Source organism: Esox lucius, chromosome 11 (genome assembly GCF_011004845.1).
Source record: "Esox lucius isolate fEsoLuc1 chromosome 11, fEsoLuc1.pri, whole genome shotgun sequence".
In the NCBI taxonomy this organism is placed as follows: domain Eukaryota; kingdom Metazoa; phylum Chordata; class Actinopteri; order Esociformes; family Esocidae; genus Esox; species Esox lucius.
The window spans coordinates 9923044-9941807 of record NC_047579.1 but is presented as its reverse complement, the minus strand read 5'-3'; the positions used below and the strand labels follow the sequence as shown (position 1 = coordinate 9941807).

Sequence of the window (18764 nt, the reverse complement as noted above, 5' to 3'; positions counted from 1 at the left end):
AAACAACCTTTCTATCAACAGCAATAGACTATCTGCCTTGCAAGTTTTGCTTTGCTATGTATGTCAAAACAGACCTCTGGGGGCATCAAAAGTGTTGCAAACTACAAGTCAACACCAGTAAAAAGAAGAGTTCAGGCAAGATGTTCCTTGATGATGCCCACGGAGAATGCATTTTCCAGCATGACACACGAAACTAACTCAAGTGGTGAAGTCTGACATGCTTATCATTTCACTGGGAGACAGAATGTTCCTCAAAAACGGAGAAGTTGGACGACATCAGGCAGACATCAGGAATAATATGAGAGAACTGGCAAAACTTATCGTGGCAAGGAAAATGGACAAAGACATTGTCTTTTTGAAGGATTTGATCAACCCAGGAAAGTTCAACACAGTAATTGAAACGGAATGGACAACACGTCATCCAATGCACTAAAAACACTATTAAAAACAATGGAACAGCCCCCAAATCCTGCCTCTATCAGAGGACATGAAGAAGCTCCAGAATCATTTGAAATACCTCGAGCAATTCAGCAAAAAAGCTCTCATTGACCATCCTTCACAAAGGTCATGGAGTGAACTCTAAAGTCACACTGACACAGCTGATTTTATTAAATTGTCGCCATGAAGGAGAGGTTTCTAGAATGGAAATCAACACATATCTGCAGTGAAACAGCGTATGCAAGATGACATTCTGGAGAGTCTGCCACCTTTTGAGAAAGAGTTGTGTCAGAAACATCCACAAAATGTATAAAACATGTCGCCGAAGTTTACAGCTCCTTAACCTGCAAACGCATGAACTTGACCAACTGGCAACTTTCATGGGACATGATATCAAGGTCCACAGGGAGTTTTGCAGACTCCCTGAAGAAACCCTCCAAATGGCAAAAGTGAGCAGACTTCTTTTTGCCCTGCAAGATGGAATGGGCAAATTCAAAGGAAAATCCCTGGAAGAAATAACACCCAACATCAACTGTAAGTAAAAGATTTAAAGAATCCATCTACTTGTTTTAAAATACTTTAACTTATAATGGGAAAAAATATATACCTTTTCTCTTTTAAGTATTAATTTTAAACGTTACACCTGAGCGACTCAGGTGCTGTGACAACTGCTCCCTCTGCTGCTTCACCTCCCCCTGCAGCGGACGGGCTCCGGCGTTCGACGTCACCGGCCTTCTGACACCATCGTCCATCTCATCATTCTTCGGAAGCGGCCGATTTCACCCGCCGCTTCCGAGCCGTGTTTGACCATCCTCACGAAGGGAGAGAGGCGGGTGAACGGCTGTTCCACCTGCGGCAGGGGACGAGGTCGGCGCAGGAGTTCGCCCTGGAGTTCCGGACCCTGGCAGCGGGTTCGGGGTGGAACGAGCGTGCTCTTATCGACCACTATCGGTGTAGCCTTCGCGAGGACATCCGGAGGGAGCTAGCTTGTCGAGACGTGTCCATCTCCCTCGACCAGCTGGTAGACATTTCCATCCGTCTCGATGGACCGTCACAGCGAAACCCTTTCATTCCATGTCATCGACTCACCCACGTTCCCTGTCGTTTTGAGTTTCCCCTGGTTGTCCCTACATGACCCCGTCATCTCCTGGTCCAGTCAGAGTCTGTCAGGGTGGTCGCGGAAGTGCCAAGGTAGGTGTTTGGGTGTTTCCGTTGGCTCGACCTCGGTGGAAAGTCCAGACAGTGCTCCCGCCGTGCCCATTCCCCCCGAATACAGGGACTTGGCTGCGGTCTTTTCCAAGGCTAAGGCCGCTGTGTTGCCACTACACCGGCCGGGGGATTGTGCGATAGACCTCATTGACGGAGCCACACTCCCAAAGGGTCACGTGTATCCACTGTCCCGCACCGAAACGGAGGCTATGGCCGCGTACGTTACGGAAGCGTTGGAACAGGGCTACATTAGGCCCTCCAAGTCACAGGTCTCCTCGAGTTTCTTTTTTGTGAAAAAGAAGGACGGTGGTTTGCGCCCGTGCATTGATTACCGAGCACTGAACAAGATCACCATTCCGTTCCGCTACCCTCTCCCTTTGATCTCTGCGGAGGTGGTAAAGGACAAGGACGTGCAACGTTTCTTAGGCTTCTCGAATTATTACAGGAGGTTTATCCGGGCTTTATCCAGGTCGCGGCTCCGATCACCTCCCTTCTGAAGGGGGGGGGCGACCCGGTTGCGGTGGACCGTGGAGGCGCAGCGGGCGTTTGTGGAACGGAAACACCGTTTCACCACCACTCCGGTCCTGGCCCATCCCGACCCGTCGCTCCAGTTCATCGTGGAGGTGGACGCGTCAGACTGTGGGCTCGGTGCCATCCTCTCCCAACGGACGGGGAGTCGTAACACGCTCCGTCCCTGTGCCTTCTTCTCCCAGAAGCTCAGTGCGGCGGAGCGAAACTACGACATAGGTGATCGTGAGCTGCTGGCCGTGGTTCGAGCCTTGATCTCTGCGGAGGTGGAGAGGATGCACGGGGCCCGCTTTTTCACTAAATTAGACCTCAGGAGCGCCTATAACCTGGTGCGTATCCGGGAAGGGGATGAGTGGAAAACAGCCTTTAGTACCACGTCCGACCACTATGAACATTTAGTGATGCCGTACGGGTTGATGAATGCTCCTTAAGTCTTTCAGACCGTCCCTGTGCCTTCTTCTCCCAGAAGCTCAGTGCGGCGGAGCGAAACTACGACATAGGTGATCGTGAGCTGCTGGCCGTGGTTCGAGCCTTGATCTCTGCGGAGGTGGAGAGGATGCATGGGGCCCGCTTTTTCACTAAATTAGACCTCAGGAGCGCCTATAACCTGGTGCGTATCCGGGAAGGGGATGAGTGGAAAACAGCCTTTAGTACCACGTCCGACCACTATAAACATTTAGTGATGCCTTACGGGTTGATGAATGCTCCTTCAGTTTTTCAGACCTTCGTCAACGATGTATTCCGAGACATGTTGTGCGAGGGCGTGGTGGTGTATATCGATGACATCTTGATATACACTGCCACCCGCGCCGAACATGTCTTGTTAGTGCGCAGGGTGCTTGTTAGACTGCTGGAGCATGACCTGTACGTGAAAGCCGAGAAGTGTCTGTTTTTCCAGTCGTCTGTGTCCTTCCTGGGATATCGCTTTTCCAGCACAGGTGTGGCTATGGAGGAGCCTCACATTGACGCCGTGCGTAATTGGCCGACCCCAACCACGGTAAAGGACGTGCAACGTTTCTTAGGCTTCTCGAATTATTACAGGAGGTTTATCCGGGCTTTATCCAGGTCGCGGCTCCGATCACCTCCCTTCTGAAGGGGGGGGCGACCCGGTTGCGGTGGACCGTGGAGGCGCAGCGGGCGTTTGTGGAACTGAAACACCCTTTCACCACCGCTCTGGTCCTGGCCCATCCCGACCCGTCGCTCCAGTTCATCGTGGAGGTGGACGCGTCAGACTGTGGGCTCGGTGCCATCCTCTCCCAACGGACGGGGAGTCGTAACACGCTCCGTCCCTGTGCCTTCTTCTCCCAGAAGCTCAGTGCGGCGGAGCGAAACTACGACATAGGTGATCGTGAGCTGCTGGCCGTGGTTCGAGCTCTGTCGGCGTGGCGGCACTGGTTAGAGGGGGCTAAACACCCTTTCCTTGTCTGGACGGACCACCGGAACCTGGAGTACATGCGGGCAGCGAGGAGGCTGACTCCTCGCCAGGCAAGGTGGGCTATGTTCTTCACCCGGTTTGTTTTTTCTCTTACTTACAGGCCGGGGAGTAAGAACGTCGGGGCCGACGCACTGTCCCGCCAGCATGACACGGAGGAGAGGCCAGTGGATGACGCTCCCGTGCTCCCGGAGTCGTGCATCGTGGCACCGGTGGTATGGGAACTGGACACGGACATCGCTAGAGCGCAGCGTGACGAGCCCTCTCCGCCCACATGCCCTGAGGGTCGTACGTATGTGCAGGCGTCTGTCCGCGACCGCCTCATCTACTGGGCGCATACATCTCCCTCCTCCAGTCATCCTGGCATCGGGCCAACGGTGCGTGCCCTGGCCGGTAAGTACTGGTGGCCCACTTTAGCCAAGGACGTGAGGGTGTACGTCACCGTTCCAGTGTGTACTGGGTTACCAGCCGGTCCTGGCGCCCTGGACGCCGAGCCAGACCGGTACCCCTGCGGTGGATGACCTGTTCCGGCGGGCACGTGGGAGACGGTGCAAGCCCGCCTCCGGCTCGCTGTCCGCCGCCAAAAGGTCTCTGCAGACCGCCACCGCAGGGAGGCCCCGGTGTATCGGCCGGGCGACCGGGTCTGGCTCTCGTCCAGGGACCTGCCCCTCCGCCTGCCCTGCCGGAAGCTGGCCCCGCGGTTTGTGGGGCCGTTTAAAGTCCTGAGGGGAGTCAACGAGGTAACATATCGGTTACGCCTTCCCCCCGACTACCGTATTAACCCCTCGTTCCATGTGTCTCTCCTCAGGCCGGTGGTGGCTGGTCCCCTTCAGGGGTGTGAGGTGCGGGAGGTTCCCCCTCCCCCTCTGGACATCGAGGGGGCCCCGGCGTACTCCGTCCGCTCCATCATCGACTCGAGGCGCCGGGCGGGGGGCCTCCAGTACCTCGTGGAGTGGGAGGGGTACGGCCCGGAGGAGCGGAGCTGGGTTCCGGTGAAGGACGTCCTGGCTCCCGTCCTCGTCCGCGATTTCCATCAGCGTCGTCCGGATCGCCCTGCTCCGCGTCGTCCGGGTCGGCCCCAGGGCCAGTGTCGTCAGGGGGGGTACTGTGACAACTGCTCCCTCTGCTGCTTCACCTCCCCCTGCAGCGGACGGGCTCCGGCGTTCGACGTCACCGGCCTTCTGACACCATCGTCCATCTCTTAATACTTTTCACCTGTGTCCTGTTTAACGCACCTGTTCCTCATCCTCATCATTTCCCCCCAGTATATAAGTTCCCTCTGCTCCCCCTGTCTTTGTGTGTAATTGTCTCTGTTTGTAATAAGAGCACTGTATGCTTCGGTTTTCGACTACATTTTGAGTTCTCGTTATAACATTAAATACTTTATTTCATCACGCCATTCTCCTGCACCTCCTTTATCCGCTCCCCGAAGACGTGACAGGTGCAGAGGATGTCCAATCTGAGCAGACTGTTACGTCATGTCAAGAAGGTAAGATTTTCTTCTGCATGTAGTGTTTTAATGGCAAGAAAAAAAAATTCCACTAAATGCAGCTTGACTTTCCATTATTCAATCACCAATTGAAGTGTAAACATTTAATTGCATCAACGGGGTTTCAGGAAACTCAGAGGATGGACATTCAGATCTGGGTCAACAAGGCTCTGTTAATCAGCTAAAGAGATATTGGTTTGAGCTGAGAAATGACATTTTCTGTTTGTTTAAGATGAAATTATGTAACCTCCTGTCTTGAAAGGAATGTTGACAATGGACATTCTGTGCCTTGGGAAGTGGGGTTGGCTCCATAGAAAGAGGTTTGGCTCCAATTCCCAGGATCCAACTTGACCCTGGGGAGGACTTCTAGTGAGTAAATAACCTTTAGCATTTGATTGTAGTGGTTGCTTCCAGTATATATGTTGAATTTATAAAGGTTCAATTTGGGAATTCAGACTTCTCTTGTTCATTTGTGGCAATTTCCACGACAAGGGTAACACATTCTCCAGCTTTACGACCATGACAGAGATTACAATCGGCTACTCTACCACAAGGAGTCGCTAGAGTGCAACTTGCCAAGGCAACCCTGTGTGACTTCCACCCATCCACCCCGACAGCACTGAGACTAATTACTCTACTATGATGGATCCCTGGGCAGCATCAGTATGATACAACCAGGCAATTCATGAAGAAATGATAAAGATGGGAAGTTCAAGTCCCTATGAGAGAACATGGTAGAATGAAGGGATGTCTTCAATAAGAAAGAGTGTAACAATAATACAGTGGGAATGAATGGTGGATCAGTGGACATCAGAGGGGTGGAATGAAGATTAGTTCTAATGTGTGATATACAGTTAGGTCTGGAATTAATTGTACACTGAAACAAGTTTTGTTATTTTGGCTTTTTGGTTTACCAAAATATATTCAAGTTACAGTTAAATAATTTATATCGGCTTAAAGTGAAAACTTTCACCTATAATCTGAGTTTATTCACATCCAAATTCCAAAGGGTTTAGGAATTACACCTCTTCAATACGTAGTCCAAAAAGGGACCAAATGTAATTAGACAATTGACTCAAAAGCTGTGTCATGGACAGGTGTGGGCTCTTCCTTCGTTATTTCTTCATCAATTAAGCAGGTAAAAGGTCTGGATTTGATTCCATGTGTGGCATTAGCATTTGGGAGTGGTTTCTGTGAACCCACAACATGAAGTAAAAGAAGTTCTCAATGCAAGTGAAACAGCCTATCCTTACATTGCAAAAATCCCTCAGAAAGATAGCAGGAAGATTAGGAGTGGCCAAATCAACAGTTTGGTTCACACTGGTAACACCCTGGTGAGCTCTGAACCACAAAAAGCCTGGCGCCTCACTTCACAGATGGATAACGACCCAAAACGTACTGCGAAAGCAGCCCAGGAGGTTTTTAAGGCATACAAGTGGAATATTTGGCAATGGCCGAGTCAATCACCTGATCACAACCCATTCGAGCATGCATTTCACTTGCTGAAGACAATAACTTAAGGCAGAAAGACCCAAGAACAAACAACTGAAGACAGCTGCAGTAAAGGCTTGGCAAAGCATCACAAAGGAGAAAACCCTGTGTTTTGTGATGTTCATGCGTTCCAGACATCAAGCAGTCATTTCCTGCTAATTATTCTCAACAAAGTCTTAAAAATGAACATTTTATTCATGATTGTGTTTATTTGTCCAATTAAATGAGTCCCTGAAATCAGTCAGAAAATGGTTGCAATTCCTAAATGCTGAAGTTCGCACTTCAATTCCATCTTGGTTTTTTCATTTCAAACCATTTTGGTGATGTACAGAGCCAAAATATTGAAAATGGCATTAATGTCCAAATATTTTTTTGGAAAGCTCTATTTTATCATCTGTAGTCAACATGTGCTCATTGATTGTAGCAACGATCCAACAGAAGACTGGTATGTGACATGATATGGAGGCTGCTTAATGTCTTTATGTGTGAGATGATTCTGCTTGCCAGGTCCTCATCACTGAATCTCTTCCTGAAGTACTCCTCTTTCTGTAGGTCATTGAACCCTCTCACCTCTGTCACCAGGTCAACACACTCTGAAGGGATCTGATTGGCTGCTGCAGGTCTGGTAGTTATCCAGAGGAGAGCAGAGGGAAGCAGATTTCCCTTGATGAGGTTTGTTAGCAGCACATCCACTGAGGGTAACTCTGTCACATTAGACACACTCATTGTTGTCGAAGTCTAGGGGTAATCTGCACTCATCCAGACCATCAAAGATGAACAGAACTTTGTACTTGTCAAAGTTGGAGAATCCTGGGGTTTCAAAAAACGTATTAACAAGCTCTACCAAACTGAATATCTTCTTTATCAAATTGGCTTTTCCTTCAGCCCAGTCCAGGATGAATTTCTGCACCGAGACTGTTTTTCCCAATGCCTGCGATTCCATTTGTCAGCACAGTTCTTGTTTGTCTTGTCCAGGTATGGGTTTGAAGATGTCATTACATCTCATTGCCATCCCTCGTCTTCCTTGTTTTCTGGTTGTTTTTTTCAATCTTCCTCAATTCATGTTCATTATTGACCTCTCCACTTTCACCCGCTGTAATGTAGAGCTCTGTATAGATGATGTACAGACGTTTTGTCATTCCTCGTTTACCTGAACCCTCAGACGTTATTTCAGACATCTTCAGCCTGTCTTTGAGCTTTTTCATTATTTCATTTTGGCACACCTCAGCACGTTTATCTAAATGATCAAACAAGGATATGAGTGTTATTCAACAAAACTGTACACTACACAACATGACATGGAATATTAAATATTCCTCTTGATCTAAAGAATTTTACGTTTCCAGAAAAACCTGTTAAACCATTTAAAAAGACGTTACATAAACTTGTTGTCCTAAAGTAAATGTATTTAAACTGAAAGGAAATATTACTTGTATTGCAGTTCTCCATTAATCTCTCAGCAAGATCATTCTGCTTCATCTTTTCCAAGATTGTCTTTGAGACCTTCATAGCTTTTTCATGGGTGTAGGTCTGTACCATCATGTCCACTGTGTCTTTTATGTCAGCCTCCTCTAACTTGCTCTTAGCGACGTGACATCCTCATGCTGCAGGTACCATTAAAACGTCTCCAACTCGTCTTCACCCTGCTCCTCCAGCGTGGCCAGCAGCAGCTCTCGAACAGCAGTGGACATTCTAGATCTCTAAATACTGGATAACCAGACAGTAGGAAACTAAGAGTAAACTAGGAAATATAATTTAGCTTAGAAAGGGCTTAAAAACTAAAATGATGTAATATCCAATACAACACTAGAGCCTTGATAAGAATTCTGTGGATAATTTCATCAGTTACTTGCATCAGATACTTGCAGATAGCGAGGCACCAATACCCTTTTTTTTGGACCAAGAACTTATGTTTGGGTATCTGACAATACTGAGTACCGATACAAAGTACTCAAAGCTGCACTAGGTAGGATTTTTACAGTAAAAAACTAATGTTTTGTCCCCTATAAACATGTTGTGGGCCGGGTTCTAGTGTTTCCACAATTCTCTCGTCTTTTTACTTGACGAAAAAAGTTATCGTCACCTATATTGATAGTTATTGTATCAATGTCATTCACAAATGACAAAGAAAAATAAACGTTGTGCCTTGAAATGAAGCAGCTTTGTCAGTGTAAAGTTAATTTTCAGTCTCGCTAGCAATTGCTCAATTCTTATGACTTTTCCAAGTAATAAAATATTAGAACGTCAATTTCAGGCTAATAAGCTATTAAAATGGCCAGTGGCAAAAGCCAAACAGTTCATAAATGGTATTTGTGGTGGAAGTAAACCTCATAAGAAATCTTAGTCAATTTAACACAATGCTTAATGGTGTCTAGCTAAATATTCAAACTTGGCGTGATGTAAAATTGTCGAGGTGCAATGTTCTGAAAGGTTAGGGAGTCCCAATCTGTCCCAATACTGGCATACAGAAATTAACTTTTTGGCTCATCTGCCAAGGAGATTGGTAGATGAAAAAATCCCCCAGCCAAGCATTTTGTTACCGGCCAAAATAATAATTTCCTTTTTTCGTGTCATGTATGCATTCATTTCAGTACATTTCATTGAGATAAGGAATTTTGCATCTTTTTATTTCAGTTGACAAATTAGTTGGTTCTGCTTTTATCTTTAGCATACTGGACACACACAGAACAACTGGTCACCACAGCCTCTGCATCAAACTGTAGCCAGCCTCTTGAAACTCCTTTATCTCCAAACTTCCAGCGTTCTTTATCTATGTGATGCTACAAACATGTTTTTATGTACTGCAATAACGTCATTCCTTTTCAACTTAACATTATTTGACAATACTTTTTTAACATCATTCTCTACTAAACTAAGTACTCCCCCTCAACTAATCACTTTAAAAATGTTCATGAATCGCCTCACAGATTTTTAACACTCTCTCCAAATCTAATGAGCTAAAGCAAATTAATAACAATATCAATGATCTGATTTTCTTTATATTAGAAAGGTTCTCTGTTAACTTACTCAAGGTCTAACCATTTCTCAATTTGCTCCGCCTTATAATATTATTTACCTTATATAATGTATTATTTAAATAATTTGTTTAATTTATACTTAAACCCACATCGTTTTCCTTAAACAAATAAACAATACACAACCCATCTGAGGCTTTTATTTTGAAGGCAAAATACCAACATCTCAAGCCTTACAGTTGCTGCCGAGCGTTTATAACGGTTCAACGTTTACAACGGTTCACTGCAGACTTATTTTGAAGGCAAAAAACAAAAGCTGGAGGTCTTATTGCTGCTACCGAATCACTGGAAGCTGAAAACATTCAATTTCTTGCATGTCCAACATATTCACCGGACATGTCACCCATTGTGCATGTTTGGGATGCTCTGGATCAGCATATACGACAGTGTGTTCCAGGTCCTGCCAATATCAAGCAACTTCGCACAGCCATTGAAGAGTGGACCAACATTCCACCTGCCACAATCAACAACCTGATCAACTCCATGTGAACGAGATGTGTTGCACTGTGTGAGGCAAATGGTGCACACCTGTGAGCCTAAGGCACACCTGTGTAATTATCATGCTGTCTAATCAGCATCTTAATATGCCACACCTGAGAGGTGGACGGATTATCTCGGCAAAGTGGAAATGCTCACTAACACAGTTTTAGATAGATTTGTGCAACAATATTTGAGAGAAATAGGCCTTTTGTGTACAACCAAGTCATAGATCTTTGAGTTCAGCTCATGTTAAATGGGGGCAAAAACAGAAGTGTTGCGTTTATAATTTTGTTCAGTGTGTATTAAATTGCCAACGCAAGGGTTTAGTGATGGGGGACTCTGCTCCCACTGAGCAAGGGACATTGAATAGAAATGGAATAAATGTTGAAAAGTCTTTCAAAGTATTCAGCTCAGAGGGTTATCACTGCTGTTAACTAGTGATGGGACGCTTGAAGTGACGCTTTGGTATGCACCTCCAGATTTTCTAGTCCAAATGAAACTTCGGTACGCGTTTCAGAAAAGAAAACGCCCCTTAGATGACATATGAAGCTTTGCTTCTGCGCTGTACAACATGATTTGCTCAATTTGTTTCTCAGTCCAGTTTGACTATATAAGGAAGTGAAACGCTGTTCATTTTTGAGAGTGGGCAAAAGTTGTTTGATGACTGAATAGAGTTATTGTTACTTGGACTGGAACCATTTAAAATCAAATTGTGACGCTCAATTAAAATTAATTAAAATGGGGTTTGTGTCGTCTGAAAGGCACTCAATGCACGTAGCTAAGGTGAGGTTCATCCAGTAAGTATCGGCCTTGTAGACAGGTTTCTCTATGCATACCTTTCATTTCAAAAAAATATACCATTTGTCAAATTGGTGGCCTTTTATCCTATCCTCAACAATTCAACAAGGACTCATTTGGCCATCACTGCTGTTAAGTTTATCCGAAAGGAAGTCCCAGTGAGAACATAAACCTGGAAAAGTATCAAGGATCCTTGGTCTTCAAGATTGACTAATTGTGGGCCCAAAAACAGGTCTAAGAGGAGCCCCCCTAAGAGACCACACAATTGGTCGACTTCAGGGTTAGATTTGTTGGTACGGGAGGGGAACACCATTTTAGTTACGGCTGAAACGCATTCTCCTAGACCCCAAACACTTACTGGAGATTCATTGACCACAGAGTTGGCTTTAGAAAACCAACTGTCATAATCGACTCTCTAACATTTCACGGATACCTACGTTTGCTGATCCCAGAGTGCAGGCAGATAGCTTTCCTGGGGCTACATTTCACCATCTGAAAGGGGTCATTGAAAAATTACAGCAACATCCAACAGTGGAGAAGGTAGTGTTATCGGGGGGCTTAAATAACTGCCTTTCTAAACAACTACCATTGACCTATTGGAAACAATTACAACAACACTTGAAGATGGTGGAAAGTACATTTCCTAATGCCATACTTTATGTACCATTCAATAACTATTCAGACAGACTGGAAATATGGCAACAGCTACTTTTGGATCAACTTAATCAAAAGATCCTTGAGAGATGCAACTACTTACCTGAGATCAGCCGACTTAGGTTCCACACATTCCCACAAGACCCGGTACACTGGATGCCTGAGACAGGAAACATCATTCTAAATTCTTGGCTTGATAATTTAAACATGTAAGGGGAGAACAGTGTTTGAATACAGCTCCACACTCATATCACTAATCTCTCACATTGATACAGACCTGCTGACAAAAGATCACAGATTGTAATTATGGAGAGAATACAGTATTTACTGGAAGCAAATAGGCAATTATGTCAAACATTATGTCCCTTTGGACCACTCCATTCAATCTGAGACTCAAAGTAGGATTAAGATGATTTTGCTGGAGTTACTTGAAAATAAGGCTTTTACCTCCAAGCAATTTTGGGCCCGGAGGTACCCAGACCTAGACAATTCTATCTTCTCCTAAATATCTATAAACCTTTGGAGGAGTGGCCTGTACGCTTCCAGATCCCTAGTGGCCGCCCAAATGTCAGTGATGGTGGGTCAGAATCATGCCTAACTGTGAAATACTTTGACTTTTATATAAATCCGTTATCTCAGAAACATATCTCTTGTGTTAAGGACACATGGTCTTGAATTACCATTAGGGGCATTTTTATTTTCAGTGGACATCAACTCGCTATATACAAACGTTGAAACATCCTTTGGACTGCAGTTAGTCAAACAGGCTTTTAATAAGTTTCCTGACTCCTCATGCCCAGATAAGGACATTTTAGACTTGTTGGACTTGAGCCTTTTTAAGGAATGGTTTTTAACTTTAATGATAAGTTTTATCTTCAGATCCATGGCACTGCCATGGGTAAGACATTTGCTCCAGCTTTTGCCAATTTAGATAAGTGTTTTGGGAAGAAACAGCATTTCTCAAGTGTAAGGTCCTTCCATTTCTATAACTCCGGTATTTAGATGACATCTTTGGTATTTGGGTGAGTTCCATGCAGGACTTTGAGTGTCTTTTGGATAGTCTTAATACACATCATCCTGCTATCACAATCTCCCATCATTTTCAAAAGACAAATCTTGAGTTCTTGGACACTCAGGTTTTCTTTGTATTTCCGGGGGCTCTCATGAAATCATTGACTACTAAAGTCTTCTTTAAGGAGACTGATAGGCGTGCACTAATACATAAAGCAAGTTATCATCCAAAACATACATTTAGAGGGATTATTAAATCACAGTTAATTCGTTTCCTGAGAATCTGTACATTACATGTAGAGGACGCCACAACCATTCTATTTAGAGCTTTGGGGCCTCTGGGGTATTCTAAGCTTTTCCTTAGAGGGATAAAAAGAGGTCAGTCAATTATTTGGAAGTGGAGAGGGTTACAATAAAACAATAAAAACACACAATCTAATACCATTTGTTACGACATATTCTGGGAGCTTGGGTGGATTTAGAACTTCCGGGAAGCCCATCAAGATGTGGATAGGTTGGTAGATTTTAGATTAAACTCGACCTCAGAAGAAAACAAAAAACTCAAGGATAGATTAGTACTCTCGGCCTTCCAGACTAAAAGGAGCACTATCTTATCTGGATGGATATTTGGAAAGGCCTAAATATATTGTTAATGCCTTTTCATGTCTGGGGTTCAATATGGGACAGAGGATTGAATTGTCCACTATAAATGTGGTCTATGGTATTACGATTTACATAGGGGAAACAAAAAACGCATAATAAACTAGACTCAAACAGCATCTATACAATATGGCTAAAGGTAACAGTGCTGTACTGTATTTGCATTTTAGTTTGCATACAGTGGATAATTGTATTATTTTTAGTCAGGAGTCAAATGGGAGCTGGTCCAGGACACAGAGGCAGGGGTTGGAAAGAACTTGGATTGGGCGTCTCCAAACGATAGATCCTAGGGGTCTAAATGAAAAGTATTAAACTTACCTTGGTTTGCTTACCTGATGGATGGGGTCCTCTTTTGGGGGGAATGAGGGAGAATTAGGGGTTATAGGAGAACCGGTCACGAGGAATGTTCATTTTATTTAATTTAATTATTTTTATTCTTATACATGTTGTTTAAGTACTTAACTTGAATATGATTGCAGTTATTTTTTATTCCTCAGTGTAGTGTGAATTTACCTTATTGTTTGCTTACTTTTTTAGCACTTACCTTTTATCATTGATCTGTCCATTGATGATTTGTCCTTGTTGGACAGCACTTATTATTTTATACTTACTTTTTATTTGTTTATTTATTGGGTGGTTTCCCCTTCCTAACCCCAATTCCTTAACCCTAACCTTAACCCCTAGATCCCTATGCCAAACCTCAATTTCTAAATCTTATCCTAGGATCAATTATACCCACCCTAATCCCCAGATTCCTACACCCATCCTAAACCCTAGACCCTTATACCTAACCCTAATTGTCCAGTCCCCTTACCTATTCCCATTCCTTGTTTTCAAACCCTAACCCCTAGTCCCCATTCCCTCATCTTAACCCTTGGCCCCAAAGTAAAGCTTAACTTCTGGTTCTTACGCCTGCCTTCAAACCATTAGCTCCTAATTTACTCCCAGTCCTCATCCTAATCTCAACCCTCATCCCCTATCCTCACCCAAAATGGTATCCACTATTTTAACCTTGGCCTTTATCTTAACTCCTAGTCCCAAGTGGATCCCTTCCCCTAGGCCTGTTTTAATCTTGATCCAGGTCTTTACAGTTTTTTACAATCGCTATGACAGTTTTTTCAATACATTTAACAAGTTTCCTAAACTCTTAACACGGCTAGCACAACATCCATCTTTGTAGGCTATACAATTAACACATGAGACCTGCCACATCTCTTCCAGAAGGAAGAAAAAGAGCCAAGGCTGGAGTTTTGGCTGCTGCCTGAGGCTTCCAACAGTCAGGACCAAGGTATAGAACACCATGTTTGGGGATTTTCCCTTCATTGGGGCTAAAATAAAATCCCATGCGACATTGTTGCGTGTCTAATATGATGATGCATTTATCCTGCAACAGGTGTTCAAGAATAGAGTTGAACCAGAGGTCCTACCTTATCTGAAGTAGCTGCCTTCTGTATGTAAAGGAACTTTTGGTGTCTTGAGTAGCCTGTAATTATCATTATTATTGTTTTCATTGATGTTTTACTTTTTCTTTCTATGATCATGGCTACTGAGTTTGACAAGCTGTCAGGCAACATTGTAGTGCCTCAAAATCCTTGATTCTCGTCATTTTGATGCACTGCCATTTGTCTGTTTCTTTTTTTTTTTGTAGCCTATGGTGGGGGAATGTAATTTACCTGTTCAGTTCTAATTGTGCAAGGTTCCCCCCACAGATCATGACCACGGCATCCCATCCTGTCCCAAACCTGAGGAAGACCTGCCAACAGAACCTGCACAGAAGTCCCAGAAACGTCCCCTGTTGGTCAGGGCATTCCGGGCCATCTGCAAAGCCATGTCCAAACCATTCAGGGGCTGTGCTTTTAGGAAGAACTATTAGAAAGTGTTTGCCACTATTAGAAAGTGTTGATGGGAGGGGAGTACTGGAGTTCAGTGCCCTAGGGCCCATATGGGTTAGTCTTCCCCGGGGGGGCAGGGGTCAGGGTTCTATCTCTTCTACTGACCAGCTGCTGTTTACATGGCTTCAAAAAGTAGAAGCACTGAACTAGGTTACTATGGAACCGCTACTGAACACTAGTCCATGTATTCAGTAGAGGGGAAGGGAGTGGAGTCTCCAGACAATGGCAGACACCTGCATTAGTTTGAGGTATAGGATGACCCCCCCCCCCCCATACACGCACGTGCACGTGTCTCTTTAGCATTTCTTCCACAAAAACGCAGCAGTAATGACCACCATCAGAGCAATCAATAGGAGTGCCCTATACACGTATAAATGAGTTACTATTTTAAGGTCCTGAGTCTCCCATGTTTAGATAAGAAAAGGAATGTGGGAGAGGTGGATCTGGTATTTGTTTATGGTCATCATTGGATGGTCTCAGAAGATCATTGGGTTATCCATAAATCTGTTTAAACCATCAGTTTATCTGTTCTTTGTCCAGATTCTCTGGGTCCCTTCAAAGGTTACCCACAAGGTCCTTGGTTTAAACTGACCTAGACTAACTACTGCATAGCCCTCTTCACAAACCTGAGCTTGTAACTTCAGATGAGACAGTGGCAGTCTCACATCCTTACTTCTTTCTGCTAGTGTCTCTACTGCTACAGTAGACACCTTGTCCTTTTTCTTTGTGAAAAATGATCGTATATCCATAGCCGCCAGCAGTGGCGTCGTTAGCCCTGGGCGTCCGGGGCTATGGCGTCCGGGGCTATAGCCGCGGCACTTTTAGCCCAAGATCTCAAATGGAACAAAAAATATAATAATTATAAAAAAATAGCCCCTGATCTATGCATCTATAATTCCAATCGCGCATTATGACAATGTAGACGTGTAGCCCGCTAGCGTGTATATCGACATTTTCCGTATGTACATTCAAAACCTTGTAATTTGTGATCCTAGCGACGCCTCTGGCCACCAGAATCAGAAGTTAACAATGACACGCCCAGTCCCGGCGGAGCGCTCTCTTTCTTTTCGTCCGCTCAAACAAAAAGCGCACGTGCCAAACAGTGCGAAGTAGATCTGCTGTTTGAATGACACACAGAGGACCCAAAACATTTGCTTTTTTTAATCAACGGTATCATATTATTTTTTGAGGGCTTTCAATGCATGATCGGAGTTACAGATGAATAGACCCAGGGCTATTGTTTTTGGTAACATTTTTAAAATAGCCTAGGCCTATATATAGGCTATACAGTAATTTGAGAACGACGACCATGGTTCCTCCATAGGCTATTATCTAATGTTGTTATGTGTCCCGGGGGCATTCACGTTGGCAAGCAGGAATGTCACAATTCGTAGTTAATCATTGCTCACCTATTGAAATAAATCTAACTCTCTGGACACCGTTTTGAACAGGTGTTGCCAGGTAGACAACACTGTTTATACATTTGCTCGCTAGCAGATAAATCAAGTGCAACTTGTCGAAACAATTATGGCCAAGAGTATTTTCTACCAGACTGCCTCAAAGCGAAACTGTGTCGGTCGCACTGGTCCTATTCACAATTCATTGGTCAATAAAGCCAAAGCCTTTTTTAACCAGAGCTTGTATATATGTAACATACTAATGGACAAAGATAATCAAACTAGAAGTGGAAAAACACGTAGATCTACATATTAAATAGACATTTTGGTGAATACATTAACATTCATACTGTAGTCAAATGTGTGTGTCCCCAATATTAGTCACTCCTAAGTCCTTGGTCGCTAGATTAGCCTATCAATAGCTAAAGACCACCCAATTGCATTGATTGACTGGAGCATGAAATACACAATGAAAAAAGGAATTACATTTTGAAATAGGAAATTAAATGTTGAAATAGGTCATTAAATGTTGAAATATGCAATTAAATTATTAAATACACCGGGAAATTATGAAATAGGTCAAAATATTACTAAAAAGGCCATGATATTATGAAATACATCTTACAATGAAAAAAAAGGATTGGGAACTACAATGTGCTATTATGGAATATACCATTATTTTTAAACGGGATATTATAAAAAATATTTAATAATAATGTGCCACTTAAAATGATATATTTATCTATTTCATTTTGACCCGTTTGGTCCTCCATATATTTGCCATGCCACATGGCCTACCTTCGGCCGTTATAACTATTTGTAATTACAATGCAATTCAATTAAGTGATAAGGATTTTGCTTTAACCTGTGTGATGTCAGTTAGCCAGCTGTCTAGAAACGCGATAGCATCTTCATCGCAGAAGTGCATTGTTTACTAAATATACAACTGTTAACTTCGTAAGAAATACATTCAAATAACAGCTAATATGAAAGACAAAATAATTGTTTAGATAATATTCTTGCAGCACCATTCAAGCAGAGTAACTTGAGTTGGTGAGATTGACAGAGGACTCGGAAGAAGATCGAACAATCAGACCAGTGCGGAAGAGAGGTTGACAGTGGCGTTGTATAGGCTGCCCAGTAAATGGGAGGGTTATATCAGGTAAAAAACGTCCTTTTCAATCCACCATTTTCTGCGGTTCCTGGGACCACACCAGTGAATTAATGGATGTGACGGTAGATTTTACTGTAGTGTGTAGCTTGATACACCCATCTAACGACGATATATGTAAAATTCAAGTCCAAACAGTGAGAAATACAGATTACATGAGACTGCGTGATATTTGCAGACTTGTTTCTGAAATCAGTGGGAGTGCAGTGGTAGAGTTCAGAGCCTCACCATAAGCAAACAGACACAATTTTTATGTATACATTGCTGAGGTCTGCTTGTTAGCCTAAAGATATGTACATATTTAATTACGAGGAAGAATGTAATTGACTGATATAGTGTGTCTTAGTACTAGCAGTGATTGCATTCACTGTCCCTGTTTTGGACCGTGAATACACGAACAGACACCACTGGTGTTTCCATTGTAATTTTGCCGCCACTTGCTGACTCGCAAACAACCGAATTTATGCAGCCATGTTTGTTTGTGAATTTTGATATTTTCAATAAAAAAAATATATATATAAATAAATAACATGCTGACTCGCAGTTCGCGCATAAGAATCGATGACGTAATAATCACTCCGTAAGTGTATAAGCCCGTGATTGACTATTTCATTCTTTAATATTTTTGTTGTTATTTGCGGTCGAACAATATTATTTTAATTGTTTCAATAAATTATTGTAATATTTAGTTTTACAACTGAAGAATATATGAAGAAGAATAACTTTCAAGTAGGCTTTTTAGATACTTTATAGCACTACGCTGACCATTTTAGTGTTTATGTTTTGTGGCATTGGGGGAGTATTTGTAATTGTGGTATGTACAGTGCTTAATTTGTAAACGTAGAGGTCCCGGATTACAAATTGAATGCGGATCCTGTAAAACGTTGGAAGGAACGAGGTGCCGAATCGAACGAGCCGAATATGAGCGCGGTGCTGAAATAACTCAGAAAAAGCCACACGCACGTGCTGATAAATACGTAGAAAATATAAATAGAATTAACAGAATGCCATACATCCATAACTGCCAAAACTGGTGGACAACACCGACAACCAACTAATGTCTTATTATAACTCACTGC

General features: G+C 43.5%; 1 protein-coding gene and 1 long non-coding RNA gene across 3 annotated transcripts in view; one reads left to right on the top strand and one right to left on the bottom strand.

The window, feature by feature from the left end:
• Nucleotides 1-11040: 11040 nt before the first annotated feature.
• Nucleotides 11041-13729, bottom strand: LOC109615436. The gene is made up of 3 exons (XR_002196433.3): nt 11658-13729; nt 11338-11392; nt 11041-11072 (listed from the first exon to the last, which is right to left on the bottom strand). It is a non-coding gene; the product is annotated as an uncharacterized LOC109615436 (long non-coding RNA).
• Nucleotides 13730-17590: 3861 nt separating this feature from the next.
• Nucleotides 17591-18764, top strand: part of LOC105009820 — a 10769-nt gene continuing 9595 nt past the window's right edge. Inside the window, exon 1 of one of the 2 annotated variants that reach the window (XM_034295459.1) lies at nt 17591-17676. In XM_034295459.1, the coding sequence (XP_034151350.1) occupies nt 17659-17676 (18 nt within the window). In that variant the 5' untranslated portion in view covers nt 17591-17658. Of the gene's footprint in view, nt 17677-18363; nt 18415-18764 lie in introns of those variants that run through there. The other variant, XM_034295458.1, reaches the window with a different exon arrangement.